The sequence below is a fragment of the Ceratotherium simum genome, chromosome 32 (assembly GCF_057802395.1).
Source record: "Ceratotherium simum simum isolate JZ-2026a chromosome 32, ASM5780239v1, whole genome shotgun sequence".
Taxonomy (NCBI): Eukaryota; Metazoa; Chordata; class Mammalia; order Perissodactyla; family Rhinocerotidae; genus Ceratotherium; species Ceratotherium simum.
In genome coordinates, this window is record NC_141931.1 from 31,046,892 (window position 1) to 31,062,501 (window position 15,610).

At 46.4% G+C, this 15,610-nt stretch overlaps 1 protein-coding gene across 2 annotated transcripts in view; it reads left to right on the forward strand.

Annotated features, from left to right (window-relative positions):
- The first annotated feature begins 7,548 nt into the window (after positions 1-7,548).
- PITRM1 (pitrilysin metallopeptidase 1) overlaps positions 7,549-15,610 on the forward strand; it is a 30,572-nt gene continuing 22,510 nt past the window's right edge. Inside the window, exons 1-7 of one of the 2 annotated variants that reach the window (XM_014783536.2) lie at positions 7,549-7,621; positions 10,109-10,211; positions 12,437-12,543; positions 12,845-12,996; positions 13,567-13,681; positions 13,756-13,852; positions 15,106-15,266. In XM_014783536.2, the coding sequence (XP_014639022.2) occupies positions 7,569-7,621; positions 10,109-10,211; positions 12,437-12,543; positions 12,845-12,996; positions 13,567-13,681; positions 13,756-13,852; positions 15,106-15,266 (788 nt within the window). In that variant the 5' untranslated portion in view covers positions 7,549-7,568. The remainder of the gene's footprint in view (positions 7,622-10,108; positions 10,212-12,436; positions 12,544-12,844; positions 12,997-13,566; positions 13,682-13,755; positions 13,853-15,105; positions 15,267-15,610) is intronic. The other variant, XM_087420870.1, reaches the window with a different exon arrangement.

Here is a 15,610-nt window from a genome sequence, read left to right on the forward strand (position 1 = left end):
TGTGTAAATACGCTATTGCTTCTGGCTTGTTTCCACTAAAAAGACATTTCACTAATGAATATTTATTTCACTGCCCAAACAATAATGCATAAAAATTCTGCATAAATGCTATCATGGGTATTCTTTTCCTTCCTTCGTCCTCTGATACGCAGCCATTTATTCTGTCTCTAAGTGACAGGTATTTGTTTCAAAGCCCCAAAAAGTGATGTCTGAAAATTCGATTATAATATTCATTTCCTTCTATTTCTGGCATGTTAAAATTCTTCCTTCATACAAATAAGCTAGAATATTGTAGAATGTTTTGCTGAAAGGACCAACAATTTGCAGTAAAACTTCACATTTATTCCGTGAAATAATGATTTTGACCAGTAAATGAAACTCAGGAAAGAAGCTAGGGGGAAAAAAAAGATGAATGGATAACAATAGACAACTTCCTTTTAGGATTATAAATCTGAGATTTTATTCTAAAATATCAGCAACAGATTAGTGAGACACTAATTTTAACAATGAAATATTTTATTTATTTATTTATTTTTTAATTTTTATTTATTTATTTTTTCCCCCAAAGCCCCAGTAGATAGTTGTATGTCATAGCTGCACATCCTTCTAGTTGCTGTATGTGGGACACGGTCTCAGCATGGCCGAAGAAGCGGTGCGTCGGTGCGTCGGTGCGTGCCCGGGATCCGAACCCTAAGCCACGGGGCCAGCCCTGAAATATTTTATTTTTAAAGACTCTTCTGGTATTTCATAACACAGGAAGGTGATTATTTTAACAGGTAGGTAGCATAATGGTCCCCAAATATATCCACATCCTAATCCCTGGAAACTGAATTCGTTATGATAGGTGACAATGAGGAATTAAAGTAGCAGAGGGAATTAAAGTTGCTCATCAGATGACCTTAAAATAACGAGATGATCTCGGGTTATCCGGGTGGGCCCAATGTAATTACAAGGGTCCTATTAATAGGGAAGCAGGAGGCAGAACATCAGATGCAGAGTGATGGCATCAGGAGAAAGACTGGATAAGCCGTCACTGGCTTTGAAGATGGAGGAAGGGGCCAGAAGCCAAGAAGTGTGGGTGGTCTCTGGAAGCAAGAAAAGTCAAGAAAACTTGTTCTCTCTAGATCTCCAGAGGAAGTGCACCCCTGCTGACTCCTTGATTTTGCCCCGCTGAGATCCATGTGGGATGTCTGACCTCCCGAGCTGTAAGATAATTAACTTGTGTTGTTTTAAGCCAGGAAATTTGTGGTAATTTGTTACAGCATCAATAGGAAATGAATAAAAACATGTTACACTGTTATTAACTCACCATTGTTGGAAAGTCTCATTTGTCTCCTTCTCCAGGAAGTCTTCCCTGATCCATCACTTTGTGATAGAATCTTTGCCCTCCCACAGCACACTGCTTTAGACTGCACAGAAATTTTCCGTTTACTTTTCTGTAACCTATGCTAGACCGAGGGTTCCATAAAAGGAAAGACTGTGCCTTTAATCTCTGCCTGAAGAGCTGGTTTCTAAACTTGTACCCAAAATGTAGCAGAAGCAAAATATGTAGTCTACCTTAGGAATTCAAAAAATATTCATCCAACAAAAGAGCGATTATGAACACACTGCACTTGTGCCTTAGAAAGCAATTATAAATTATTATGAAGTGTGACAAGTCTGATAAAAGGACTTGTCGCATGTTGTAACCCCCGACCGAAGAGTATATAAAAGGTCAAACCAAGCTGCCACTTGATGGTTCTGTGTCGTAACCCACCGAGTGAGCTATGGTTTAGTCACACAAGCTACCAGGCATTCACAAGGAGACAGTAGCATCTGAGACTCTGTTAAAACATCTGAAACATACAAAACAATTAGAATTTGAGTAACTGCTAATCTTAGAAAAGAAACACTTGAAGGGAATAAATGTGGTCTTTGGGAGTTTCCAGGTTTTATTTCCACCCCCCCCCCTCATTTTATCATTTCCACCTGAGGATGGATGATATCCTCTTCCCATAATCTCTGATACTTGCTATCTCTTTTCCCTTTAAATAATTCTCTTTGAATATTATTCAATAAAAGTCATCCACTCTCATTGTGAATTTAAGAAAATAGTTATTTGCATTTTAAGCATTTTGCTCTGTTAAAGTATTCTGTCTCTTGTTAAATTATTTCAATGTTAAGCGAAATAAGCCAGACAGAGAAAGACAAACACCGTATGATTTCACCCATATGTGGAAGATGAACGAACACAGGGGTACAGAGAACAGATTAGTGGTCACCAGAGGGGAAGGGGGTGCTGGGGTGGGTGAAATGGGTAAAGGAGCACATATGTATGGTGACGGATAAAAACTAGACTATTGGTGGTGAGCACGATGCAGTCTGTACAGAAACTGATATATAATAATGTACACCTGAAGTTACACAATATTACAAACCATTATGACCTCAATAAAAAATTAATTTTTAAAAAATGCAATATAGGGCCGGCCCTGTGGCTTGGCAGTTGGGTGCACGAGCTCTGCTGCTGGCGGCCCGGGTTCAGATCCCAGGCGCTCACCAATGCACAGCTTCTCCGGCCATGCTGAGGCCGCGTCCCACATACAGCAACTAGAAGGATGTGCAACTATGATGTACAACTATCTACTGGGGGGCTTTGGGGAAAAAAAAGGAGGAGGATTGGCAATGGATGTTAGCTCAGAGCCGGTCTTCCTCAGCAAAAAGAGGAGGATTAGCATGGATGTTAGCTCAGGGCTGATCTTCCTCACCAAAAAAAAAAAAAAAATGCAATATAAAAAAAAGACTTCATAAAGTATGTCAGGCATCAGCAAATACATGCTCAGGATGATGTGTGGTCAGAGGTTCTTGCTCTGCCTCAACTCCAACCCTAAAATTGCACCATGAGTTGGGGGTCCAATCTAACTACTTATTCTGAGGTCATTTTCATCTTGAGGATTTTTCTATTACAGGAAGCAGAAACAAAATTCAAACCAAGTGTATTAAAAGCATAAGTGAGAAAAGTAAAGCTTTCAAGCACTTAGAAGAAAAATAATATCACTGTGGCCTTGGGGTAGGTGCAGAGTGACTGGGAGGAGCAACTCAATTTTTTCCCTATAAATTACAAAATTTATTGAATCTATTCTCCAGTGACCTACTTCTAGGTGTCTATTCCTGGCTTTTTATACATTCCTTCAGCCTCTTTGCCCCTCTCTCTGTGCTAATATACACTGTCTTATTTTCTATAGCTTTACAGACTTAATAACTCTAAAAGTCTTTAATAATAAGACTTGTCTTAATATCTGCTAAAATAAATTTCCCATATTGTCTTTCTTCAAAATTGTTTTGTCTGTTCTTGAATATTTTCTCTTTCAGCTCTCTTTTAGGATCACTTTGTTCTCCTAATATGTCGGGATTTTTATTGGAATTCCATTGAATTTTTTGGAGAGAAATGACATCTTTATCGTACTGAGTTTCCTATCTACGAACATAGAATGTCTTGCCATTTATTCAGGTCTTCGTAAATGTCATTTGTTAAAGCGTTATATTAGGTTCAAAATTAAAATCTCCTTTTGACTCATTCCATTCAAATGGGAGTATATTTTTCCCACTCAAGAGAGAGCTTCAGGGCCAGCCCCGTGGCCTAGTGGTTAAGTTTGGTATGCTCCACTTCAGCGTTCTGGTTTCTGGGGTTCAGATCCCCAGGGCAGACCTACACCACTCGTCAGCCATGCTGTGGTGGTGACCCACATATAAAGTAGAGGAAGATTGGCACAGGTGTTAGCTTAGGGTGAATCTTCCTCAGCAAAAACAAAAAAGAGAGAGAGAGCTTCAACTTGCATCTGGCTTTTTTTTTGGCTTACTAATTTGTGCTCTTTATATATGAAAAATGATGTATATCACTATTTTTAGTATCTGCATAGAATTTAATTATATTAATGTGTTATATTTTATTTAAGAAAACTCCTTGATAGACTTTTATGTTGTTCAATATTTGTTGTTGTCAAAAAGTGCTACAGGGAACATCTTTATTTATACGTGATTTTGCCCTTCTGAGAATATAGCTATAGGATAATTTTCATAAAGTGAAATTTCTGGTGAAAGAGTACATGCATTTAAAATTTGTATAAATAATGCCAACATGCTTTCTAAAAGGTAAAACACATATATAGTACCACGTAGTTCCCGGAGCATAAAAATCCCTGACTTCACAGACCTTACTAGCCTTAAGTTCCATCAAATTGATACATCTAATAGATAAAATAATATACTATTTTTATTTTGATGTATGTTTTCTTTAATTGTGATTAATCCTGACCATTTTTCATATATATAGATAAATTTGTAAAGTTTTAAAAAATTATTATTATTAAAGGCATTAGCCAAGAGAAATCTCAACAACATCTTAGGTTTTCTAAAACAATTACTTAAAACACCAGAAGGTAAGCAATTCAAGGGAAGAGCTGATCTTCATCAAAGGTGGATATCAGGGAACATGCCTAGAAATAGACATGAAATCAAAATCTGCCAAATTAATTGGAATTTCTTAATGGGTCATTTTAAACAGACAGAAAATAAACGTGAAGGCTGAAGTCAATGCTGTGATCAATGTCACAATTAAGACCCGGGATAATAAAACTACAGAATCTTAGGGTTGAAAGCAGACTTGGAGAAAACCTGGCTTCTTTCTCTCTTTGTACAGATGAGCCCATTTTTACAAGCTCAATGGAAAGAGGAAATGCTTTATTCAAACTCTTCAGTACTAACTTCAGTGGTGGGCAAATAGGTGACACCCAACAAATATTTATTGAGTGAAAAAAAATGAATGAGGGCTGGGATGAGCCTGGGTTCTAGAGTGGGGCTCTTTCCCCTTATTCTGTGTTATTAGCACTGAGTTTGTTGACATTTTATACATTTCTTAATCCTAAATGTGGAAACACTGTGCAAATCCCTTATTTTGCATTTCCAACAATCATCACTTGTGGTTTGTGATGGATTAAGAAATAAAGGATTTCCAAAATCACGCATTACGTCAATGACGTGCAATCCTGGAAAACAACATATTCAGTTAAACCACTTTATATTTGTCTTTTAGAACCTTGACTTCTCTGCATTAGTTTGCTAGGGCTGCCATAACAAAGCACCACAAACTGGGTGGCTTAGAACAACAGAAACTTATTGTCGCATAGTTCTGGAGGTCAGAAGTCCAAGATCAAGTTGTTGGCAGACTGGTTCCTTCTGAGACTGTAAAGAAGAATCTGCTCATGCCTCTCTCCTAGCTTCTCCTGTTGCTGGCAATCCTTGGCATTCTTTGGCTGGTAGAAGTAACACCTTGGGCTTTTCCTTCATCTTCACGTGGCCTTCTCCTATGAGTGTAACAATGTGTCGAAATTTCCCTTTTTTATAAGGACACCAGTCATATTGGATTAGGGGTCCATCTTAATGACTTCATTTAACTTGATTATCTCTGTTTGGACCCTATATCCAAATGAGGTCACATTCTGAAGTATTGGGGTTAGGGCTCCAACATATCTTTTTCAGGAGATGCCATTCAACCTATAACACTCCAATATTCTCTTAATTGCCTTTCTAAGTCCCAGCCACAGTCTATTCTCATCAATGCTCACTTTCTACTCTTACTAAAACTATAAGTTTCATTGTAACATAGGATACGTTTTTGTAACATAGGGTAAGGCACAGACAATTTTTGATTTTTCATTTCTACACTGGAATGATTTGTGTTAATATAAATTGAGATTACATATGAGTGTTAAAATTATGTTGGGTGCTGCTCAAAATTATTTATTATTTTTTTTTTTAATTTTTTTTTTCCCCCCAAAGCCCCAGGAGATAGTTGTATGTCATAGGTGCACATCCTTCTAGTTGCTGTATGTGGGACGCGGCCTCAGCATGGCCGGAGAAGTGGTGCGTCGGTGTGCGCCCGGATCCGAACCCGGGCAGCCAGCAGCGGAGCGCACGCACTTAACCGCTAAGCCACCGGTCTGGCCCCCAAAATTATTTATAAATTCTTATTTGGTGTGTGTGTGTGTGAGGTCAGCCATCATTAGGTTACGTCCTGTGGGAACATACTAGCAAGTGGCAATTACTGGATTTACATAGCATTTATTCTTCAGAGAAATCAAAATACTATAACCTCCCAGTGCCTCAGGGTCCTGCACAATCACAGTAGGGTTAATAACACCCAACTGTCTCCCCCAAGATGACAAAGATGGTGACGCAGTAACATTTATCACCCAAATTCTCACTAGGTATGTGCACGGAGTATATTTGTATCAGTAGCTTCTCATCATAACTTTTGTTCTGGTTCAGTTGGGCTGTCCTCTGAATAAATAGGTATTTGGTTAACTGCAGAGTTCACTGCACTATGGAGAATTTTTTGTAGACTTTTGGTGACTTTCCATCGCAGTATTACCCTCCACATTGCTGCCAAAGCGTTCATCTGTTCAGAGCGATTGCACCCATCTACTTAGCATTCTTTCTTTAGAGCCTGGAAGGAGCAGGTAGATGTGATTCTGTTTGCGTTAGTGGGCTAGGAGGAAGGAATGAGGAAGACGAGAGAAGGGAGGAGGCAAAGCTCTGAGAAGCTGAAGTCAGACTTGGGTCCCGACTTCTGCCAGTCCCACCCATATAGTGCCCAGGTGTGGTTAATCCTAATACCCCTTCCAGCCACGGCCCCAGTGCCAACACACCCACTAATGAACTGTCCTCTTCAAGCCTCTCCCTGCGGTTCAAGAGGGCACTTGAGTGTTTTGGAACTCTTAGAAACCACGTGTGTAGTCCTCCCACACACCAAATGCAAGTGCGGAGAGCAGCGGGCCAACACACCCGTGCGGGCGCTTGGAGCTCTCCTGCGGTCTGATGGGGACATTCTGGGCGGGACCGTTCGTAAAGAGCATGACAACATGGACTCGTGACCCTGGAAACCATCTGGTACAGTCCTCGGACCTTATTCACGAAGCCACCCAGCCTAGGGCTAAGGCACCTGGCGGGGTCCCCCAGCAGGACGTCCTTTACTCTCACATCACTCCCTAAGAGACCTACAGATGGACGCGTGAGCACGCAGACTGCAGACACACACCCTCCATCCAGGACACCAATGCCCACACGGCAGCCAGAGGACCACGCAGCTCACCTGGCCCAGCGTGAGTCCGCCCCTCACCTGCGCAGCCCCGCCTCACACCTGCGTAACCCCGCCCCTCTCCTGTGAAGCTCCGCCCCTCAACTGCGTATGGCCTCTCTTATCTATGCAGTCCCCGCCCCTCTCCTGCTAAGCCCCTCCCCTTCGCACGTACATCCGGGCCCCACAACCTGGCCCCGCCCCTCGCCGTGGCCCGGGGCCCGCCCCTCGCAGCGCTCCGCCCCTCCATCGCCCCGCCCACTCCGCGACCTAACGCCGTCCTCGGCCCTCGAGTCGCGCGCGCCGCGGCGGGAGCCCGCCCGCTTCCTCGCCAGCCTATTGGAGAGAGCGTCGCCCCGCGCGCCGACCAATGGGATCGCAGCCGGCGTGTCCCGCCCCCGCGCCGTGCGTCCGATAAGACGACGCGGCGGCGGTCCGGCGCTGGTGGAACGTCATGTGGCGCTGCGGCGAGCGGGCGCGTGGAGCGCTGCGGCGGCTGAGCGCAGGGTGAGGCGCGGCCGCGAGCAAGGGAGGGCAGGAAGGAGGGGCGGCGAGGGCGGGCCTGGCGCCGGCAGGGGCGGGCGGCTTCGGGTTATCACCCGGGCCTGGGGATGCCGCTCCACAGCTCCCTGCTGTGGGGGCCCCCGCTCCCCGAGACCCCTGGCCTGTGGCCCCCCTCCCCGAGACCCCTCGCCTGGGGCCCCCCTCCCCGAGACCCCTGGCCTGGGGCTCCCGCTCCCCGAGACCCCTCGCCTGTGACCCTCGCACCGCGAGACCCCTCGCCTGGGGCTCCCGCTCCCCGAGACCCCTGGCCTGGGGCCCCCGCTCCCCGAGACCCCTGGCCTGGGGCCCCCGCACCCCGAGACCCCTGGCCTGGGGCCCCCGCACCCGGAGACCCCTCGCCTGGGGCCCCCGCACCCGGAGACCCCTCGCCTGGGGCCCCCGCACCCGGAGACCCCTCGCCTGGGGCTTACGTACCCCGAGATTCCTCGCCTGGGGCTCCCGCACCCGGAGACCCCTGGCTTAGGGCTCCCATACCCTGAGACCGCTTGTCTGGGCTTCCCGCACCCGGACACTCCTCGCCTGGGGCTCTCGTACCCCAAGAGCCTGAAGCCAGCCTGAGGACCCTTGCAGGGCCTGGGTGAGGGGGTCCCTTTAGCTCCTTGGGATGGCAGAGCAACCCTCCTCTCACCTCCCAAAGGAAGGGAGTTTCTGTCCGGTTACCAGGGTCGCGGTGGTGGCAGGTAGAGAAGTCTGGGGGTAAAGTGGGGCCAGGCCCAAGGAGCGGGCCTGACCCCCTTTCCCTCTGGGACCTCAGGTGATCTCAGCGTGGGTGGCCCAGTGTGTGGGTTGTCAGGACTTTTGAAGGGAAGGTGGTCATTGATGTGGATTTTAATTGGTGCAGTAAAAGCAACTGGCCGTTCATGGTTCTCATTAAAACGTTTGCTCCTATTTTTTTTGTGGTGGGCAGGGCGTCCTTAAGAGACCTCAGGCTTCCACACCGAGTAATTACGTTTGTTACTACATTCATTACTAAAATTGTAACCTTGAGGAATTGAACTTTTTTTTTAATGACTAGATTTACCGAAAAAGAATATGTTTATTTTCCAACCTTGAATGACTGTCATGCCCTGTGAGTTTGTAAATTGGCATAACATTTTACTTGTTAAAAAAGGATGAGTTTAGTTTCATGGTAATTCACAGAACCTTGTTATGGTGCAGTTTAGCTGCTGTTAGGTGAGGAAACACAGGGGTGCCACTTGGTGGGGTGCCCTTCTGGCGTGTTCGAGTTTGGCGGCAGGAGTGTTATTCATATAAGTAGTTGGTTACCAGACAGTACATGGAGCGAACCCGTGTTGCCTCCGGCTTTTCATTCGCTTTCAGTATAAGCATTTCCTTTAGTGATTGTGTTCTTCATGATAATAACTTCTTAAAATCCTCTATCCCGTAATTCTAGAATGTGCTAAATCTTGAGGAAAGTGTTGGTTGGTTATAGCATATCTCTATGATATTGCCTAATATTGACTGAGTCAGTGTTGGTTTTTATGGAAAATTCCATAAAACGTGTAATACAGTTGAGAGAAAAATTATTTAAAAATAAGTCATGTCACCATTACCCAGTTTAAGATTACCCCTAACTGATGGTAACTGTCCCTCCCTCGTAGATGTAATCTCTGTCCTGGTTTACAGAAATTATTTCCTTGCTTTCTTTATATCTTTACCATCTGTGCATTTCTACAGTACAGTGTTACCTGCTGGATTAATACTGTGTCTGTCCTTGGTATTTTTTTGGTTCAGCATCATGTGACCCACATCTTCGTTCCAAGTAGTTGTAGTGTGTTCATTCTTACAGCTAAGTTTTTTTATCGATTGAATAAAATCCACAATTTATCCACTCTCTGAATGGACATCTGGGTTGGTGGAGTTTGGGGCTCTGAGCAATGGTGCCGACATTGTAGGTGTGTGCTGGTGCACGAGGCAGGTTCTCCAGGACACATACCTCAGGGTGAATGAATTGCTAACCTGAATGCCAAATGCTATTCCAAAGTCGTAGAATTTGCACACCGAGTAGCAGTGTATGAGAGTTCCTACTTAATTTTCACCAATTTGGTAGGTATGGAATGGGACTTGATTGTAGTTGGAGTTTCTTGTGATGCTGTGATGGAAGAAGCCATTTTGACATGAGAGTTGTTTTTTATACAGATAAGGGAAATTGGTATTATAATTGTACTGTAGTTATTTATGAACAAGTACAAATGAAAGATTTTCAACGATTATTGATACTATGAAGCTTTAGCTGAGTTGACATACGAGATCACTAAAACTGAAAGAACTTTACTGGAAATTAGTTTCCTGGGATGTGTTTGGAAGATGCAAGGTTTAATTTTTTTGTTGAATTGTCTTTATCACATGGCAATATTTTTGTTATTGCTGAGATTATGTTAGCCAGTTTCCCCTAAATTGTCTAACGCAGATGACTTTCCTTAAATGTAGCAGTGCCGACCTCAGAGCATGGAGGTGGAGAAGTGACGCGGCCTGTGCCAGGGCGCTGCAGTATCGGGTCGGGGAGAAGATCCATGGCTTCACCATAAGCCAGGTAGGGGCCGGTCCTGCTGTGCTCTCCTGTGTCCACTCCCTAACAGAGGGGACGGGAGGTCCCTCGGAGCGCAGACTGGAGGGTTTCCATCTTTGTGTCCCCAGGCCCTGGCTTCACTCCTGCCTCACTGTAGGTCCTCAGCTGAGCGGAGTTTGCAAATGAAAGGATTTCCTAATTCTTAAATAAGCATAGATCCCCAGCCTTCCCTGAACCCCTGGAAGCCTGACAGCTCTTCAGATTTTAGGAAGTAAATCAGACACATCAGTGTTTGTGCATCCAGACACGTGACTGTTCACACTGGGTGTGAAATTACAGACTCTGGAGGCCCCACATGTGTTTGGGGCGGCTTTTACCATCCAGTGAGTTTGCTCCAGACTCCACAAAAACTTTCTGTTTTTCAGTCATTTGGTTTTCAGAGTTATAGGAAAACAGATTGTGGTCCTGTATTTATTTAAGTTTATGTTAAAATGGATTTCATTTGGTTCTTGTTTTTTGCTTAAACTTTCACGTTGTTTTTTCTTGTTTTTTTTTTTGTGAGGAAGATCAGCCCTGAGCTAACATCTGTGCCCATCTTCCTCCACTTTATATGGGACGCCGCCACAGCATGGCTTGACAAGCAGTGCGTCGGTGCGCGCCCGGGAATTGAACCGGTGAACCCCGGCCCGCTGCAGTGGAGCGTGCACACTTAACCGCTTGCGCCACCGGGCCGGCCCCCACATTGTTTTTTCTTTGATGCAATAATTGAAAAACAGTGTGCTTCACATAATTGACTGGCTGTTGGCTTCAGGCTGTGCTTGACACTCTCACCATACAAGACAAGCAGCTCACAGTCCACACGGACACGCGTGCAGCTGTAACACAAGTAATAGCGTGATGAATGTCATGGTAGAAGTGCAGAGTGCGAGCGGGAGACGGGGGGACGGGGCCCTCTGCTGGGTGGTGGGGTGGGAACGGGTTCCTGGGGAAGGGGGCGTTTGAGGAGAGCCGCCATCTGTGTCTGGGCACGTGAGTAGGGCCAGGGTTGGGGTCAGGGCGAGGCCCAGGGACAGTGAGTCATTTTGTTTGCCTGAGCAGGGGCTCCTGGGTGGGTGAGAGCATTTGTGAGGGCCCTGAAGGCCATGCAGAGGAGCTGGGATTTGCAGCAGTTACTGGTGATGAGGACCATGTTTGTAATGCTTTTCCTTCATTTTTCAAGTTAGAGAAACTTATTTTACGATAAACCGAGATCCTCGTTTGAGAAGTAGTTGCCGTGAAAGCTGTTAGGAGGCAGATGTTGCACTCTCTACTGATTCTCAGTGCACTGATCATCTCTCAGGAAGCACAGTGAGCTCAGAAGTGTGAGTCATTCATGGCCATCAGTGATGCTGGCACCAGCAGGCCACTCGGAGCATGTCGTTAGTGTGGCGAGGCCCCCAGAGCAGGCTCAGGAAGCTGGAGTTCTGATCTCTGCCCAGCCAGTACCTTGCTGTGTCAGCACAGGCGGGTTACTTCCACGGCCTCGGAAAAGTGGGGTGGTAAACAGCGTGTTCATCACAGTGATGGGGCGTTGTGACTGGAGGAGAGAGGGCCCTAACGCAGTTGGACGGTTCGGCAGTTGCTGCAGTACTAAGGACGGAAACTTACATGAAGGCTCATGTAGATAAACTGGGGGTGGTTTATGCCCTCTGGACCCTCCCTTGAAGAACAAGTAACAGCTGATAGGCTCCCTGCTGGGAGCTGTCATAAAGTAGATGAAGCAAAGCTTAGTCCACGAGCATCCTTCAGCTGCCCCAGGCTAAGGCCCCTTTTAGCATTGACCTCCCGGCGGCGCCATTCTGAGCATCCTGTGAGATGACGTAAGAGTAAGACATACTGCAGACGTTCCAGTGAGAGCTTTCTTCCTTCGGGGCAGCCCAGGGTGGTAGGAGGGGTCTGAACCCAGCTCTGTGTGGTCTCAGCAGATGTTCTCATTGCTCTGAGCTGCAGTTTTTTCATCTGTAAATGGGGGTGAGGATACCACCCTCACAGGGTTACACGTGAAATGGTCAGAAACTACCTAGCAAATACTAAGAGATCATGAAAGGAACGGTGTGTGTCATCATCAGCCTAGGTCTGACCCCGGTCGTGCTGGCTTCCCAGGGTCGGTGAATTTAAGGCAGATGAGCCAGTTGCGGAAGTATACTTAACGGAACCCTCTGAGTGCCTTTCCTTCTGTTTAGCTGCTCGCATGTTTCTTGTTGATTCAGGTAACGCCCGTCCCAGAGCTGTCCCTAACGGCAGTGAAGCTCAGCCATGACAGCACGGGAGCGAGGTACTTACACCTGGCCAGAGAAGACACCAATAACCTGTTCAGGTGCGTGGTGCATTCTAAGAACACATTCTTGACTATTTCTGCTTAGAACAGCGCCCATACCTGACGTAGTGGAAGGTAGTGGTGTCGACAGCATCCTGGAAATGGAAGGAAAAGATTAGATGAGTTTGTGTCCTCAGCTACACACAGACAAGTGTACAGTCTGCATTGGTGGGTTTATACACTGTGGTCAGAGAGCATTTGATGGAATATGGTGGTGTTGGGGTGATTAGCTCCCGTCTCCCGAGGCGCCCGCTCGAGGAGCTGTGTTGGGCAGGACGCTGACCCCCCCTTGTCCCTGCAGCGTGCAGTTCCGCACCACCCCGACGGACAGCACTGGGGTGCCGCACATCCTGGAGCACACTGTCCTGTGCGGCTCCCGCAGGTTCCCCTGTCGGGATCCCTTCTTCAAAATGCTCAACAGGTCGCTGTCCACCTTCATGAACGCCTTCACAGGTGAGGCGGGTGTCCTGACCCGGGCCTGCTGCTGGGTCTGCGGGGGGCACCTGCTCCGGTTCACTGGGCCTCTAAGATACAGGCGGGCAGTCGGCACCTGTCCACCAGAATAGATTTACCCTCCTGTGGTCGGGTTGAAAGATGTTAGAAATTCAGTCCTGTAGGAAAGCCACATCATGGGCAGACTATAAAAACTAGATTTTTAGGGAAAAGAAATCTGTTTTTTTCTGGAAAAGATCAAAACAGTTTTCTTTGGGGAATATTGCTATAAAATTTGGCCTCTGTAGCACTATGTTAATGTTGATGGTGGTGCTGAGTTTTATTTTTAGGAAGTGGATTAGAGAACAATAGGCTGATGTTGTGTGCAGAGAACTACTGTTCTGAGTGCTGTTAAAGAGCCGAGGCCGCCTTTCTAGGCATGTGAGATAACCAGTGCCTGTGCTGGGCGCGGACCCAGAGCTGGGGCCCCTCCACGCCCCTGACAGTTAGCGCGTACTGTGGGGGGAGGCCTGAAGTGAGCAATCCTGGGGACGTCCGTGTGTCTTACAAGCCTACTTTTACTCTACCCAGCCAGTGACTACACTCTGTACCCGTTTTCCACACAAAACCCCAAGGACTTCCAGAACCTCCTGTCTGTGTACTTGGATGCGGCCTTCTTCCCTTGCCTGCGGGAGCTCGATTTCTGGTATGTGACGCCTGATGGTCGGTGTGGGCGTGAGTAGTCGAGTCGCTGCCCTGTGATTGTTTGTCTTTGTTTAGGCAGGAGGGATGGCGGCTGGAGCATGAGAACCCAAGCGACGTGCAGACACCCTTGGTCTTCAAAGGCGTCGTCTTTAACGAGATGAAGGGAGCGTTTGTGAGTGTTTGCTGTTTTATATTCTGTTAAAATTAACTTACTGTGTAAAGTATTGGGATATAAATAGGTTTGGTTGATAGTTGACATTCTCATATGTTATTCAATATTCTCGTCGTGTGGAGCTTGCTGAATTAGCTGGGGACGGTGCTGTGAGGAGAAGGCACAGGACGCTGGAAGGGTCAGGCTCCAGACCATTCTAGAACCTGGTCTTGTAGACTAGCAGGTCTCAGACTGTGATCTGTAGAGGTCTGCAAGGTAGAAACTGTTTTGTAACACTTTGAAGACATTGTCCTCTTCACTTGTCCTTGCCCGAGTGTGCAGTGGAGTTCCCCAAGCCCCCCTCCACCGTGATGTCACGGTTTATCGGGTACAGACGCAGATAGAGCATCCGGCTGTCTCCTACCAAACCAGTCATCGGAGAGATTTGCAAAATATGCAAAATAATGCTACTGTTCTCAATAATATTTCTGTTTTGTTATGAGAACTATTTTTGAAAAGATATTTATGTCAACGTCTAACCTTGGGTTAAGTTAATGAGTGAATAAGTAACTTTTTAAACTATCTCAGCCTTAACTTCTAATGGAGAAAAATTCTGTATACATACACACACCTACACAATCAAGAAACCCACATCGTCAGAAGCTCTTTGGAGACCTCATTAGTTTTTAGGAGTTGGAATGGTCGGGAGACCAGGCAGTCTGAGAACCGCTGTCCTCTCAGCCCCTCTTGACTTTGGGGACCTGCCCTGACGCATGGGGCTGCTAACGTGCACCACGCTGCTTCCTTGCCTGCCACCTCTCGCAGCTGGCGGCTTTTTCTTTCTCCTTTAATACTCAATTTGGGCATCTTGAAACTCAGGTTCTGGTGACAGCTTTCCCTCTGGAAGCCCGTGGGACCCTGCCTCCCCCACAGCTTGTGGCAGAGGGAATCCCAACTCATCCTCCCTGTCTCCCTGAGTCCCTCCCCTTCCCTCAGCTGTGCAGTTGTGGTCACCCGGTGCGCACTGCACAGTGGATTTTCTTTCTTTTCTGAGAGAGCCGGTCTTCGGGTCCCTCCCAGAGATTATGAATGAGTTGAACGCTTCGTTATTAAACAGAATCTGTGTAGACGTGCTTGTTTGCCATTAGAACGGTTTTATTTGCAAGACATCGCGGGTATAGGCTCCCAGAATGTGATTAATTTGCTGTGTATTGTAACATGATAATGTGTGTTTATGATTTTACATATCTATGTGTATTTTTTTAAATTTGAAGACAGATAACGAGAGGATATTCTCGCAGCACCTTCAGAACCGACTTCTCCCTGACCACACGTACTCGGTGATCTCTGGTGGCGATCCACTCTGCATCCCAGACCTCACGTGGGAGCAGCTTAAACAGTTCCATGCTACTCATTACCACCCCAGTAATGCTAGGTGATATTTCGTTTTTAGAGTTGAATGGCGGGGTGATTAAGAGTTGACTTGTTTGCATTTTCTTACACTAAGTTACATGGTTTCTCTCACATTTGGCAGAGATGTGTGCTTAAGAATGATGTAAATTTAGGTAAGACTTTTCTTTTTTTGTGAGGAAGATTGGTCCTGAGCTAACATCTGCCAATCCTTCTCTTTTTGCTGAGGAAGACTGGCCCTGGGCTAACATCCGTGCCCATCTTCCTCCACTTTATATGGGATGCCGCCACAGCATGGCTTGACAAGCGGTGCGTCAGTGCACGCCCGGGATCCGAACCGGCGAACCCCGGGTGGCCACAGCAGAGTGC